The sequence below is a fragment of the Hyla sarda genome, chromosome 1 (assembly GCF_029499605.1).
Source record: "Hyla sarda isolate aHylSar1 chromosome 1, aHylSar1.hap1, whole genome shotgun sequence".
Taxonomy (NCBI): Eukaryota; Metazoa; Chordata; class Amphibia; order Anura; family Hylidae; genus Hyla; species Hyla sarda.
In genome coordinates this window covers 290,207,887-290,224,437 of record NC_079189.1, presented here as the reverse complement: position 1 = coordinate 290,224,437, position 16,551 = coordinate 290,207,887, and the positions used below count along the sequence as shown (strand labels likewise).

General features: G+C 44.6%; 1 protein-coding gene across 16 annotated transcripts in view; it reads left to right on the top strand.

Annotated features, from left to right (window-relative positions):
- PWWP3A (PWWP domain containing 3A, DNA repair factor) overlaps nucleotides 1-16,551 on the top strand; it is a 93,741-nt gene that overhangs the window by 69,575 nt on the left and 7,615 nt on the right. For all 16 annotated transcript variants that reach the window (XM_056517005.1, XM_056516946.1, XM_056516996.1 and 13 more), the window contains one exon: nucleotides 10,202-10,635. In XM_056517005.1, coding sequence (XP_056372980.1) covers nucleotides 10,202-10,635 — 434 coding nt within the window. The remainder of the gene's footprint in view (nucleotides 1-10,201; nucleotides 10,636-16,551) is intronic.

Sequence of the window (16,551 nt, the reverse complement as noted above, 5' to 3'; positions counted from 1 at the left end):
CATGGGTATCATTTTAATCGTATTGATCTGGATAAAGAAAACATGTCATTTTTACCATAAATTGCACAGTGTGAAAACAAAACTTAGCAAAATTGCAGTTTTCTTTTCAATTTTCCCACACAAATAGTATTTTTTTTGGTTGCGCCATACTTTTTATGGTAAAATGAGTGATGGCATTACAACGGACAACTGGTCGCACAAAAAAAAGCCCTCATACTAGTCTATGGATGGAAATATAAAAGAGTTACGATTTTTAGAAGTTGAACTGAGTCCTTAAGGCCAAAATGGGCTGTGCCCTTAAGGGGTTAAACAGAGGGGAGTATTATGAAGAGCTGGTAACACTTCTTATGAAGACATGCTTTTGGGAAAAGTTATGGCCTTATTTGAACATGTGAGGAAAGATCTTGCAATGAAAACCTAATACCTTATATGCCAACCTACTGCAGGCTTGGTGGGCATGCGCTTGCTGTTTACTTAAAGGAGTACTCCAGCGCAAAATAACTTATCCCCTATCCAAAGGATAGGGGATAAGTTATAGATTGCGGGGGGTCCGAGCGCTGGGGCCCCTGGGATCTCCTGGACGGGCCGCGTAAGTCTGCAGGAAGTGAAGTTTCGTCCCCAGCAGAAAGCCGCGCCAGACACTCCCCCTCCTGTATCTCTATGGGGTACATGGAGGGGGCGTGTCGGCCGCTGCGTCATGCGGGGACGGAACGCCCACTTTCCTATATATTGCCACGGCCCCGTACCAGAGATCACGGGGGGCCCCAGCGCTCGGACCCCCCGCGATCTATAACTTATCCCCTATCCTTCGGATAGGGGATAAGTTATTTTGCACTATAGATGTCCTTTAAATGTGGCCATATCAGCTAAGCGCTCCTTCCTGCCAGTTGTGATAACTAATTGGCTGATAAATAACATCACAGTAGAAATAAAAATCTAATTCACATGTGATGTCGAAGTAATACATAAGATCCAGTAGAAACAAGGTGGATGGGAGGTAATATGCTAGCAGGAACAGAAAAGGGTCTGTTTGGTACACAGGAGCATGGGTATTATCATATACAGTAGAGAGGTCTCCATACCTTATTTTTAAGACAGAGTACAAGTACTGATACTTTTTTTTTCATTAGTCGACAATACCAATCACTGATACGTGTTTTTTTTTGTTATTTCTAGTATAACGGGAAAAAGGGTTGTGTTTTTTTTCTCTTATAAGAGGAAGGGCTTTTTTTTTTTGTATATTAACCCCTGAAGGACTCAGCCCAGTTTGGCCTTAAAGGACATCTGTAAGTTATAGATCACGGGGGGGGTCGGGCGGTGGGGCCCCCCCACGATCTTCTGTACGGGGCCGTGGCAGTCTGCTGGAAAGGGGGCGTTCCCTCCCCGCATGACGCGGCGGCTGACATCCCCCTCCATGTATCCCATAGAGATACATGGAGTGGGCATGTCTGCCGCGACTTTCTGTTGGGGACGATACTGCACTTCCTGCATACTGCCGCAGCCCCGTCCAGGAGGGCCCCAGCACTCGGACCCCCACCGCGATCTCTAACTTAGGGGATCAGTTATATTGCACTACAGATGTCCTTTAAAGACATCAACTAAGCTGTCCCTAATCCCTCCCCCCAATCTGTCCCTGACTCTCGCTGACTCTAACCCTGTCTATATTTTTACCCAAAACCTCATATAAATAAATTTTTTAGATCCCCCTGTGGCTGCTCAGGCTCCTGCCGTGAGGGAGGAAGGGGGCGTGGCCCGGCAGGCTTGACGTCATCTGAAGCCTGTCAGTCCGCACTTCCTCTCTTCTCCCTCTTCAACATCAGAGTGTAACAATAGATCTCCCCAGCAAGGTGAGTGAGCGCAGCAGCATTGCGGGACTTGTACGCTCTGTGTCCCGAAGCAGTCATTCATTGTCCTGTAGTAGCGCGGCAGCTAGGGTGACCACGTGTCCCGGATCGCCCGGGACAGTCCCGTATTTGGAGAGTCTGTCCCGGGTCCCGGCCACCCTCATTCCGGGACAATGCAGTGTCCCGGAATGATCTGAGCCCGTGAGCCGCCGACCGCTGCAGTGCTGTGCTAGATAGTCACTTCCAGGGGCGGACTGACAGGCCGGTCCATTCGGCCCTCGTCCGAAGGCCTTACGGGGAAAAGGGCCCACTAATTGCCCGGCACACACCCGGGCCCGGAGAACGGTGCTGCTAGCTGCTGTTTGGCATCTCCCAAACAGCCACGGCAGCCCTGTAAGAGAACCACAGTGGCTTCCTGGGAGTGGCGCTTTCACGTCTAATCGCCGCAGCACCACGTCGGAGCTCACTGTGCGTCCGCCGCTTTGCTCGCGCCCTCTCTTGTACAGGGCCCGCTTGTCCTCAGGTACGGAACCCCGTTTTTCCTCAGTGTACAGCGGGGCCCTGCTTGTCCTCAGTGTACAGGGCCCCTCTTGTCCTCAGTGTACAGGGCCCCGCTTGTCCTCAGTGTACAGGGCCCCGCATGTCCTCAGTGTACAGGGCCCCGCTTGTCCTCAGTGTACAGGGCCCCGCTTGTCCTCAGTGTACAGGGCCCCGCTTGTCCTCAGTGTACAGGGCCCCGCTTGTCCTCAGTGTACAGGGCCCCGCTTGTCCTCAGTGTACAGGGCCCCGCTTGTCCTCAGTGTACAGGGCCCCGCTTGTCCTCAGTGTACAGGGCCCCGCTTGTCCTCAGTGTACAGGGCCCCGCTTGTCCTCAGTGTACAGGGCCCCGCTTGTCCTCAGTGTACAGGGCCCCGCTTGTCCTCAGTGTACAGGGCCCCGCTTGTCCTCAGTGTACAGGGCCCCGCTTGTCCTCAGTGTACAGGGCCCCGCTTGTATTTCAGACAGTCTGCCTCACTACAGTTCTCTCCAGAAATACTCTGTGCTGCTGTGCTATTTCTGTAATAAATCTAAGAGGCCTCACCTCACCCAAGCAGGAGGCAAAAAAGGTTAAGTGTGTGGCTTATAAATGGACTAGTTGCTATTTTCTACCTGCCTTTCACCGCTCACTATATGATGTCAGAGATGAGTTATATATCTGACTGTGCCATCATGTAGTGAGCGGTGAAAGGCAGGTACTCCTGTTAAAAACTTCTTTTTTTTTTTTTAAATCAACTGGTACCAGAAAGTTAAACAGATATTTAAATTACTTTATTAGCATCTGTATACTACAGAACAATTTCTTTTCTATTTGGGATTTATTTTCTGTCACGACCACAGTGCTCTCTGCTGACACCTCTGTCCATTTTAGGAACTGTCCAGAGCAGAAGAAAATACCCATAGCAAACATATGCTACTCTGGACATTTCCCAAAATGGACAGAGGTGTTAGCAGAGAGCACTGTGGTCGTGACAGAAAAGAAATCCCAAATAGAAGAGAATTTCCTCTGTAGTATACAGCAGCTAATCGTACTGGAAGGATTACGAATTTTTAATAGAAGTAATTTACAAATCTGTTAAACTTTCTGGCACCAGTTGATTTAAAAAAAAAAGTTTTCCCACCGGAGTACCCCATTAAAGGGGAGTGGAGGCTGGAGCCAAGTTGGACTGGGTATCACAGACAGAGATCCCAAGTTGGCACAAAAAGGAGGAGTTCAGTGTTTCAAGGCACTTGGGTGGGGGGAGATTCATCAAACCTGTCCAGAAGAAAAGTTGCTGAGTTGCCCATAGCAACCAATCAGATCATTTCTTTCATTTTTGAAAAGGCCTCTGAAAAATGAGAGAAGCAATTTGACTGGTTGCTATGGGCAACTAGACAACTTTTCCTCTGCACAAGTTTTGATAAATCTCCCCCTCGGTGTAGTTAAGGTGATTGGCATTGCCATCCCTCAAAGTACCCCATAGCCTCAAGCGCACTGCACCCCCTATTACTTTCTATGGCAAATATTCATATGCATACTGGGCGGGAATAGGGGTGGGGCAGAGGTGGGGCTAGGGGCGGAGTCTTGATGAAATGCACTTGTGAAAGTAAGTGTCCCTGAATGGCAGTTAGGAAATGTGGTCACCCTAGTGGCAGCGCGTCGGGACTGATGTGCTCTGTGTCCCGACGTGCTGCCTTGCTACTACGGGACAAAGAATGACTGCTTCGGGACACAGAGTGCACAAGATCTAATCCTCTTCTGTGCTGACATTTGGCCAGATGAAGCGGCTGGCACAGCGCTCGCTCCTGCCTGTCTGATTGACAGGTGGGTAGCTGCGCTGTGCTCTTCAGTGTCCGGCTTCGCTGAGATTTCAGACTCATGCTGCCAGGCCGGCATGAGTCCGAACTCTATGTGCCTGGAAATGTAGGGAGACCCCTAGTGGTCGTTTTTTAAAAGTAAAAAATAAAAAAAATTAAGATACATTTTTGTTAATCACATGTAATTAAAAAGTTGTTTCCAATACATTGATTAACAAAATATAAAAAGTTTTTTTGGCGACAGGTACGCTTTAACTGGTTGCCATCTAAGGACAAGCCGGCTCGTCCTGCAAGGCAAACGGTGTATGACGCGGGCTCCCGACTCGAGCCCGCGCCATACCGGCTGGCCCCCAACTGATTCCTGTAGCTGGGGGCCGGCATTAATAGCTGACATGTGGCGATTGCCGCAGCCAGCTATTAACCCTTTAGACTGCCGCTGTCCTTTCTCTTTGATTGATAGAGCCTGGCTGAACCAGGCTTTATCAATCAGGCGCAGAGCACACAGATCAATATGGTTCTATGGAATCACATTGATCTGTATGAGAAATCTACGGATTCCTCCTAAATGTCCCCTAAGGGGACTAAAAGTGTTTAAAAAATAAAAATAAAATGTAATTAAAAAGTTTAAAAAAAAAAAAACATTAACCCCTTTCATATTAAAAGTTTGAATCACCCCCCTTTTCCCAAATTCCATATAAAAAATATGTAAGCATAATAAAAATAAACATGTGGTATCACCGCTTTCATAAATGTCCGAACTATAAAAATATAATGTTAATTAAACCGCATGGTCAATGGTGTACACGTAAAAAAAATTCCAAAGTCCAAAATTGTGTATTTTTGGTCACTTTGTATACCCTTAAAAAATGTATACAAAGCGTTCAAAAAGTCTGATCAAAACAAATATGGTATCAATAAAAACTTCAGATCACGGCGCAAAAAATGAGCCCTCATACCGCCCCATATTTAGAAAAATAAAAAGTTATAGGGGTCAGAAGATGACAATTTTACACATATTAATTTTGGTGTAGTTATAATTGATGTAGTTATAATTATATATATATATATATATATATATATATATATATATATATATATATATATTTTAGTAAAATAAAATAAAACCTATATAAATTTGGTATCCTTGTAACCATATGGACCTACAGACTAAAGTTATGGTGTTATTTTTACCGAAAAGTGCACTGCATAGAATCGGAAGCCCCCAAAATTTACAAAATGGCGTTTTGTTTTTTTTTCAATGTTGCCGCATAAGTATTTGTTTCTGGTTTTGCTGTAAATTTCATAGTGAAATGATTGATGTCATTATAATGTACAATTGGTGGCGCTAAAAAAAAGCCCTCATATGGGCCTGTTTGTACAAAATTGAAAGCGTTATGACTTTTAGAAGGTGATGAGGAAAAAAACGAAAATGCAAAAACAGAAAAACCCTGCATTCTTAAGGGGTTAAGGACACAGCCAATTTTCCTTTTTGCACTTTCGTTTTTTGCTCCTCCACTTTTAAAAATCTTAATGTTTTCAATTTTGCACCTACAGACCCATATAAGGGCTTGTTTTTTGCGTTACCAATTGTACTGTGTATTGACATCACTTATTTTATAACCTAATCTGTGGCGAAACAAAAAAAAAAACTTATTTGTGGAGGGGGAATTTAAAAAAAAAACACTTCATTTTGTAATTTTTGGGGGCTTCCGTTTCTATGCAGAGCACTTTTTGGTAAAAATCACACTTTATTTATTTATTTCGTTTTATTTTACTACTTTAAAAAAAAAAATTATAACTACATGCACCAAAATTAGTATGTTTAAAATTGTCATCTTCTGACCCCTATAACTTTTATTTTATTTTTCCGCATATGGGGCGGTATGAGGGCTCATTTTTTGTGCCATGGTCTATAGTTTTTATTGGTATAATTTTTGTTTTGATGGGACTTTATATTAACTTTTTTTACGGTATATTAAGTGACCAAAAATCCACAATTTTGGACTTTTGTATTTTTTTACGTGTACTCCAATGTGGTGGTACCGCATAGGATTATTTTAATTTTTTATTACATAATTTTATTTAAAAAAATGGGAAAATGGAGGGGGATTCATACTTTTATTAGGAAGTGATTCATTCACGTTTATTAACTTTTTTTTTCTTTTAAAGCCCTACGTCCTTAACAGGTAAAAAAATATATATTTTTTTATTTTCTTTAAACGTTTTGAAAAATGGGAGGATTTAATTTTTTATTAGGGAAGGACTTAATTCACATTTATTATTATTAATATTTTTTGACACTTTATTTTTTTTATTTACTATTTTTTTTGTCCCCATAGGGGATTATGACATGCAATCTGTAGATTGTAACGAACTTGATAGAAGAAATGAAAAGCCGGCAACTCACCAATCTTCCAACTTCTGCAAATTTATTTGCACATACCCACAACAATCAGTACATCATGGGGGGATGCATAGATGTAATGGGGGGTACCACTGAGAGGTGACAACGATGTTTCGCACTATTTAGTGCTTCGACGGGCCCCATTACATCTATGCGTCCCCCCATGATGTACTGATTGTTGTGAGTATGTGCAAATAAATTTGCAGAAGTTGGAAGATTGGTGAGTTGCCGGCTTTTCATTTCTTCTATCAAGTTCGTTACAATATTTCACTTCCACAAGCCAGAGCACCACATAGCCACTAAGCTCAACCGCAATAGTGACCTTGTATCCAGTTACAGAGAGGTGCAGAAGTAGGCAGTGCCGAAGTCTTTCATTTGTCAATCTGTAGATTGCATACACTGATCAATGCAATGCCATAGTATACAATTGATCAGTGTTATCTGCGCTCCTTTACTACTGCCTTCCATGGCTGGCAGCAGTATAGGAGCGACGATCGGACAGCACAGAGCATGGTAAGGGACCTCCAGCCATCCTCTCAGCTGATCAGGACACCGTGATTTCACCATGGTGATGCCAATCAGCATCCCTGAGCTAACCAGCAATTAATCTCAAGACTTTTAGACGCCACAACTAACGTGATCACTGATGTCCGCCATTTGTCACAGGTCCTGGCTATGACGCAGGCTCAGCTGCTGAGCACGCTGCATAGTTCGGGTAACGTTCACAGGGCACCTCCATGATACCTGCCAGCAGTGCCAGGTCCTAGCAGGTATCGGATTAGGTATCAGAGTCATTTGCACAAGTACATATACTCGTGCAAATGTCCAGTATCTGTCCTGTTACCAGTATCGGGACTTCCCCAATATACAATGATGAAAATCCCACCCAGCTAAAGTGTTTTTAACCTATGTGCCTCTGAACACAGCCTGTGAACTGACACCCTTATCCACTGTCAAGATATGCTTACTATACATCTGTGTTACCCCGTACAGCTTTGTTAGGGCCATATTACATGGGACCATTATCTGTCAGACAGACCAATAATCACCTTGTATGGCCCAGCAATCAGCCAACAAATAGGACTGTTCATCGGCTGATCACGTGGTTTTGACATTGGCCTCACATATACCCGTATAATAGGGCATGTGCGGCCAATGAATAGTAGAAGTCAAGGGCTCCATGATCGATAAGTGATTGTTCGTGCAGTGTTGCCTGTAGCCATGTGGTAGACTTATTAAACTAGCGATAATATTGCTGATCAGCGATCACATTGGGCAACAATGTGCCTATCTAATACCAACCTTAGAGCACAGACTAGCGTTACATCTTGTTTAGTTTTCCACACTAGTACAGAAGCTGGACAGCTAACCTCTGTTTTTTGGGAAAAGCCTCCAGTGACACCCTAAGACCGGGTTCACCCTACAGAATTTCCAAGTGGAATTTCGTTTTGAAATTCTGCTCGGATATTGTGATGCTGCAATGGGATTCCACTGCAGAATGCACACTGTGGAATTTTCGAGGTGGCTTGGAAAATCCGCTCTATAAAATACCACCAGAACATTGTACTTATAAAAACAGAAAAATGGGAGAGGCTCACCTAATTCCTGTAAACTAAAACTTAAGCAAACCAATAGAAACCTATACTCTCTGTCTGAAGAAAATTGTAAAGTAGTAAAATTGTATAGTGCTCAAGGTTGCATGGACTCTAGAAGCCAAGTAGTAATTTAAAAATATTTATTGTATGATAAAAAAAAATTATTATGAAAATGAATGCATAACAACTCTTGTGACTCAATTTAGTATAATGAAAATATACACATAATTAAAAGTGAAATAACCTTTACAAAACATATAAAATAAAATTAGTTACTGCTTACTTTTTTATAATATACGGTACACAAAGCAATATACTGACTTGCATATACAATATACCGTATCATTTTTAATTGTCTTCATTATACCAAAGTGAGTCACAAGGGCTCTGTGACCCACTAAGGGTTGTTATATACTATATACTCATGCATTCATTTTTATTATCAATTTTTTTTAATCATTTAATAAACATTTTTAATTACCGTACTACTTGGCTTTTAGAGTCCATGCAACCTTCAGCACTGATAAAGGATATATACAAGGGTACCCTAATGTTATAGGATGCCAATGATAAAGGGAATGTAAGGAACGTATATAAATATTGATATAAATATTGTATACTATTCCTCCTTCCTTCCTACCTTTTCCAAGTGTTAACAACTTACTCTTGTTTCCCTTTGTAGATTGTACAGTTTAAGTAATTCCCAACACAGGGTTAATAATACAATGGTTTATTCACTAATACACTATATAATTTTAGCTAACATATATACATATCTGAATAATATTAATGTATCTCAGTGTATACAACAATGGTAACTTCAATACATTAACATTATACTGGTTACATTACAATTTAACCCAATACAATATCTTGCCCACCCACCTAATTACACACCAATACACAAGCACTCAATCCAGAACAGCTTTCTGTCCCTAGGGCTATAGGAGTTTGTGATATACAGTTAACAAGGATGGAAGGGGTTAATGAGTCTTATTAGAGAGGCGTGGAAAGGAGTCTTGGGATAGGAAGGATAGGAGTTAGACTGTGGAGTGGAGGTTATTAAGAGATAGAAGTTGGGGGCAAAGGTATAGTTTGCAGGGAGGAAAGAGGATGAGATTACTTAGAGAGAGAAGTTGGGGCAAAGGTAGAGGAGGAAAGAGGGTGATACTTAGCAGATTATCAGCCTTGGTGCAGGAGATGAGGCAGGGCAGCAGTTTGATGATGGATCCTCACTGCCTGTTATGGTGGCTGCCTCTCAGGAACACTTCCTCCCTTTTATCCAGCTTGGTATATATATATATAACTTTATACAATGTCCTACGACCCTCCTATCTGGCCAGATATCCCCAGGCACCAACACAGGTTTGGTGGGCACATACCAGCGAATGTTTGTAGACAATGCCACCTGTGCTTTGGCCTCTCTATGACCTGGCCAGATATCCCAAGGCTACCATGATACGTGTATGGAACAGGTTAGGTGGGCCCATTCCAGAATGTTATATAACATCCCAAAATATGCCCCTGATCTAATGGCCATTATATTGTGTTTTATGACATGCCCCAAGTAATGTAAGAAATATTCCTGTTTGTACAACATTTCTATAGACATTCTTATAAAGGTCATTCATAGGGCATAGGCTGATGGGAGATAGATCGATATAAATATGATTATATGACTCTTCCCTTCACAAGCACCATACAATTTTACTACAGAACATTAACCTTGTTCAATGTTCTGGCGGATTTCCCCTCCACAGACATTGCTGTCTATGTGGACGGCAATGTCCGTGCGGTCCTAGCACCTACTGATCTAGTTGGAATCTCAGGCTGGATTTTGTCCGGCCGTAAATTCCGAAGTGTGAACCCGGCCTTGATAAACCATGTAAACATTTCTTCAATACAGAGTCAAAAGTAGAAATTTTCTGTACAAAATTTCAGGAAATCTAAAAACGTATTGATAGTTATTGACAATTTATTGACAATTTAATGCCATGCTGTAATTCGTGTATTGTGTCTTATAGGTTTACCTGTACGAAGAGAACTGGAAAATGGCCAAAGAGAAGTATTTTTCCCTGTATTACCCTCCGAAGTGACTGAAGATCAGCAAGAGGAGGTCAGCGTTAAGTCACAGACTCACAGAAAGCTGCTTCCAGACCGAGCACAGGCAGCCAGGAATCGTGCAAATGAAAAACTGGTGACATTCATCATAAACAGCAAAGAGGCAGAAAATCACCTTTTAGACATCATAGTTGGAAAAAAAAAGTCACAATGGTTAAAAAAATTCCAGTCCTCAAACCGACGGATGAACTGCCTAGAAACATATATTGAAGATGAAGAGCAGATAGAGATAGTGGTGGGCTACCTGCAGACTGTCTGTGAGAAAAAGAGAAGTGCAACTAAAAAGCTAATGCTGGGAGATCAGACCCAGTTCATCTTTGAGGTTTTGATCCCTGAGGTAAAGTGTAATGCTTTTCTCTTGTTTTGAATTACATTTATATTATATAAGGGAATGTAAATAAAACTATATAGCTGCCAACTGACCAGATAATAGCTGGTCATAATACAAGCCTACATAATACATTTCCTGTTTTTCTATATATTTCTCTGCAGTACAGAATGTTTAGTGCAATTTTCCTTTAGACTACATTCAGTCTGAATTGTTAGGTTGGTTTACCTAGTGATACCTATATTTGACAGCACTGGCAAAATATGCTGTTGTCTAATAATTCTGAAAGATGAATGTGTGTCTTTGGGAAAAAAATTATGACCGACTAAAGTAAATAGCCAGGGGAGGTCACAATGCTTATTCTGATTCTACATAACTGTGTTTGGGCAGCTAACACATAGCCAAAAAATCAGCCGGGCAGAGACCAGAATGGGATGCCGGCTGAAATCATTCAGCAGGCATCCCGTGCAAACCCCTGGGGGAGATCTCTCTCCCATCCTCCCCCCCAAATGAGATTGCTGCAAATCGCCGGTCAATTCAGACTGGCAATTTGCAGGGATAGGGTCTCCGGTGACCCGGAAAAAAGGGTGATTAGTGCTGTCCGAGACAGCACCAATCGCCCTTTACCAGCAGGAGTGAGGTGGCACTTATGACACCTCACAATCAACCTGATTCGTCGGCCGGACTCCTGCTGGGGATGTCTAACGGCACCTGCTCCGCCCCTAGTCCGGAGGGCGAGAGTGGGTGACGGGAGTGGACACCGGCAGCTGGGGCCCCCAATCCCCGGCGTAGGCGGCGGGTTCGGGGCCCCAGGAGAGGCGGCAGCGAGGGACAACAGAGCAGCAGCAGAAGGTAAAGCTGTGCCTTCTGCTGTTTCTTATCAACAACTCCCAGCATGCACAGCCAAAGGGCATGCTGGGAGTTATAGTTATGTAACAGCTGGAGGCACAACTACAACTCCCATCATGGCCTTTGGCTGTGCATGCTAGGTGTTGTAGTTATGCAACATCTGGAGGCATATTTTTTTCTATGAAAAAGTGTGCCTCCAGCTGTTGCATGACTACAACTCCCAGCATGCACAGACAGGTGTCATGCTGGGAGTTGTTGTGCCTCCAGCTGTTGCATAACTACAACTCCCAGCATGCCCTTTGGCTGTGCATGCTGGGAGTTGAATTATACCACAGCAGGACACGAGTGCTGTGCACCTCCAGCAGTATAATACAACTCTCAGCATGCCCAGCCAAAGGGAATGCTGGGAGTTGTAGTTATGCAACAGCTGGAGGCACAACTACAACTCCCAACATGCCCTTTGGCAGTCTGAGCATGCTGGGAGTTGTAGTTATGCAACAGCTGGAGGCACAACTACAACTCCCAACATGCCCTTTGGCAGTCTGTGCATGATGAGCGTTTTAGTTTTGCAACAGCTGAAGGCACACTGGTTGTGAAACACTGGGTTAGGGTTTTTTAACACCCCCCCCCCCCCCCCCCCATGTGAATGTACAGGATACAGGTTTACAGCGAGTTTCCCACTTCAAGTCTGAGCTGCGGCAAATTTTTGAATGCAGCTCAAGCTCAGAGCTGGAAACTCGCTGTGAACCCGCCCGTGTGACTGTACCCTAACCTACACTGACACAAAATTAAAAAGTAAAACACTACATTTACACACACCCCCAATAAAAATTTAAACGTATGATACGGTACTGTCTCCTCCACTTTGCTACTATGAAACGCCTGTGAAACACCTAAAGGGTTAACAAACTTTCTGAATGTCATTTAAGGGGTGAACTTTTCATAATAGGGTCCATTATGGGGGATTTCTAACATAAAGGCCCTCAAATTCACTTAAAAATTTAACTGGTCCCTGAAAAATTCAGATTTAGAATTTTTTTGAAAAATTGCTGCTATATCTTAAAGCCCTCAATAAGTAAAAACATGTCAACTTTATGATGCAAACATAAAGTAGACATATTGTATATGTGAATCAATATATACTTACTTGGTCGTCTCCATTGGGGACACAGAGACCGTGGGTATATCTTGCTGACACTAGGCATACAAAAAAAGTCTGCCCCTCCTGGCAGGATATACCTTGCCTACTGACTCTGAGCTAATCCGTTTTAGCTTAGTGTTAGTAGGAGGAACACAGGTCTGGAGTTCTCAAGACCTAGTCTTCTTTTTTATTTTATAGCTAGGGTCTGTGTGTAGGTTCTTTTCTCCTTTTTATTTTCTCTTTTTAGGTGGAGGTTCAGGAGCATGGCGCTACCTGTTCCCACATATGCAGCTAAGGGGTACGGAGCATAGAGTATGCACTGTTAACCCCTTCCCACCAAATGGCCAGCGCCTGGGGTTGTACCTTTGGTCCGGGTCCCCCTACCTTACCTGCTCATCCCGCTGTCTCAGCCTGACATGATGCAGGTGACCATAGCTGGCTGAAGACATCTTAGGAGAGTATGGCGGATTAGGGTGAGTATGTCCCTCTCCTTCCCTCAGTCCGGTAATCGTAAGCCTCCCTCCTCCTGAAGGGATGCCCCCACCTGTGTCCTCTTCTTGGGTGGGTGGCCGTCTTTCTCTTTTCCGGGATGTGTGGCTGGCACAAGTTCAGGATACCTGGGTCCGGGACGTCATATCCGATGGTTACCGGATAGAATTCACTTCCCTTCCCCGGGATCGTTTCTTCCGATCCTGCCCTCCTTGTTCCCCTTCTTTGGTGGCGGCCTTTCAGGTTGCTTTAAGTACCCTCCTCGCTTAAGGAGTGATTGTGCCAGTTCCTTCAGGGGAGCGTCTTTCGTGGTTCTACTCGAATCTCTTGGTCATCCCCAAGAAAGGGGGCTATGCCCGCGCCATTCTGGACCGCAAGCTACTTAACAGTCACTTGCGGCTACGTAATTTTCGCATGAAGTCCCTCCGCTCCGTGGTAGCATCCATGGATTAGGGGGAATTTCTTTCCTCAGTGGATATCCGGAATGCCTATCTGGACATCCCCATTTTTCCCCACCCATCAGCGCTTCCTCCGCTTCGCTGTCCCTGTGGGTCATTTCCAGTTTGTGGCTCTTCCTTTTGGCCTAGCTACAGCTCCCAGGGTTTTCACCAAGATCATGGCAGTGGTGATTGCCATCCTTCGGGCCTGGGGGATCTCAGTCCTCCCTTATCTGGAAGATCTTTTGATCAAAGCTCTGTCCTAGTCCCAAAACTTAGAGAGTCTTCACTGTACAGACTCTGTCTGCCTTTGGTTGGGTGATCAACCGGGAAAAGTACAATCAGGGCCAGCCTTAGGTGTTCAGGTGCCCTGTGCGAGCTAACCTTGTAGCTCCCCCATTACCTTATAAACATACACAAAGAGGAAAAAATCTTTGTAACAAATATATTTTTTTTATATTTAATCACTCCCCTGCCCCCTTAATCAGTCCCATGTCTCCCTTCACCAGTCCCCTGCCCTCCTTAATCAGGTGCAGTATAGTTCCCCCACATTAGGTGCAGTATAGCTCTCCACATTAGGTGCAGTATAGTTCCCCTACATTAGGTGCCATATAGTTCCCCCACATTAGGTGCCATATAGTTCCCCCACATTAGGTGCAGTATAGTTCCCCCACATTAGGTGCCATATAGTTCCCCACATTAGGTGCAGTATATTTCCCCCACATTAGGTGCAGTATAGTTCCCCCACATTAGGTGCAGTAAAGTTCCCTTATATTTGCATGAACATGGTTATAGCATGAAAACTCAACCCCAAGTGCAGTTGTGCACCTTTGCTGGGGCGGAGGTCCTGCTCTTGTGAACCGTTGCTAAGGGCGATCCCCAGCATAAATTTGCATACAATGGAGGATGCCTGCAAACGGTCACAAGTACCACAATAGCATCCTGACACCAGATAAATGTGTATGTGGATGTATTAAATATGACTAAACAATCACAGAAATTGATGTGATCCAAGGTTGATACAAGGTGCCCAACCCCAAGTGCAGTTGTGCACCTACGTTGGAGTGGAGGACCCGCACCTATGGATCACAATGTGGTTTCACTGCTGTGGTTAATGTAAACAATGACATTAGCTATACCTCAAAACTGATGTAAAATTTAAACATTAGCCAGTATATCCTTATATGAAGGACACACTTGAGCCCGCATACCACGCCAAGGTTTCTCAAGTGATGCGGGTCCTATCAACTAACCTACCTGGCCAGATAAATAAAACCAGGAACCGATATACGGCAGCCATAGGCCTGACTTGCAGATTGCTCCTCAGTCACCTCCAGTATGAATCTAAGCACACATACAATGGGAGGGAGTAGACAAACTACAAGCCCCACCCCTGGTTGGTTCATTTGTAGCAGGCCTCACAGGTGAAACCCTAATGCTACCCAGCAAGATAAAAGGGTGCATTAGTATAAGCCTTAAGCAAAGACATGTCGGCTTATATTTGCATGAACATGGTTATAGCATGAAAACTCAACCCCAAGTGCAGTTGTGCACCTTTGCTGGGGCGGAGGTCCTGCTCTTGTGAACCGTTGCTAAGGGCGATCCCCAGCATAAATTTGCATACAATGGAGGATGCCTGCAAACGGTCACAAGTACCACAATAGCATCCTGACACCAGATAAATGTGTATGTGGATGTATTAAATATGACTAAACAATCACAGAAATTGATGTGATCCAAGGTTGATACAAGGTGCCCAACCCCAAGTGCAGTTGTGCACCTACGTTGGAGTGGAGGACCCGCACCTATGGATCACAATGTGGTTTCACTGCTGTGGTTAATGTAAACAATGACATTAGCTATACCTCAAAACTGATGTAAAATTGAGACATTAGCCAGTATATCCTTATATGAAGGACACACTTGAGCCCGCATACCACGCCAAGGTTTCTCAAGTGATGCGGGTCCTATCAACTAACCTACCTGGCCAGATAAATAAAACCAGTAAAGTTCCCCCCACATTAGGTGCCATATAGTTCCCCACATTAGGTGCAGTACAGTTCTCCACATTAGGTGCAGTATAGCTCTCCACATTAGGTTGGCAGTATGTTCCCCCACAGACATACAGTGTATGGCTGGAGGCTGTATGTCTGTGTACTGCCCCACTTCAGTGTTCCGACCACTGCTCCAGCTTCACGATCTACTGCTATGGCCTATAGACCATAGCAGAAGATCCTGGGACCGGAGGAGTGGTGGTCGGAACACTGAAGATGACGTATGACATACAGGTAACTTACCATGCGCACACGCGTCCTCTTCCTCACTGCTTCGCTCCGCTGTTGCTGTGGGGCGCACACACGGGACGTCAGTGACGTCCCCACGTGCCCTATCTCCTGGGGGCCCCAGCGTTTTTAAAGTTAATGCAGGGGGGGGGGGCGCCGCAGAGAGTTAACGAGACCTCCTTGTGTCCCGGAAAGATCTTTTGGGACAGAGGGAGGTCCAAAATGTGACGGGGGCCCCTGCGGGCTGCATAGCGGCTGCCGCGGATCCCCCTCCCCGGGCTTGATTAGGGTGCGCACACCTATGGCTTCTCCCCATCTTCGGCCGGCCACACAGCTCGCACACCCCTAAGGCCAGCCCTGAGTATAATCATTCTCCCTCCCAGTCCCTTGTTTTCTGGGTCTCCTTTTCGACATGGTGGCTGCATGTGTAGTCTGCCTTTGGACAAGCGACTCCCTCTGCAGGAGGTTTTCAGTCGCCTATGGCGCCCCTCTCCGATTCGCTTCTGCATGGAGGTGCTGGGCCAGATGTTGGTGGCCATGGAGGCAGTCCCTTTTGCCCAGTTCCGCTATCGCCCTCTTCAGCTGGCCATCTTGGCCCGTTGGAACAAGTCACCTTCCACTCTGGATTGCCGGATTCTTTTGCCCCCCTCTGTTTGTCTGTCTCTTCTGTGGTGGCTCCACTCCCCCCTCCTTCTCTAGGCACGGTCGTTTCTTCCCCTCCACTGGC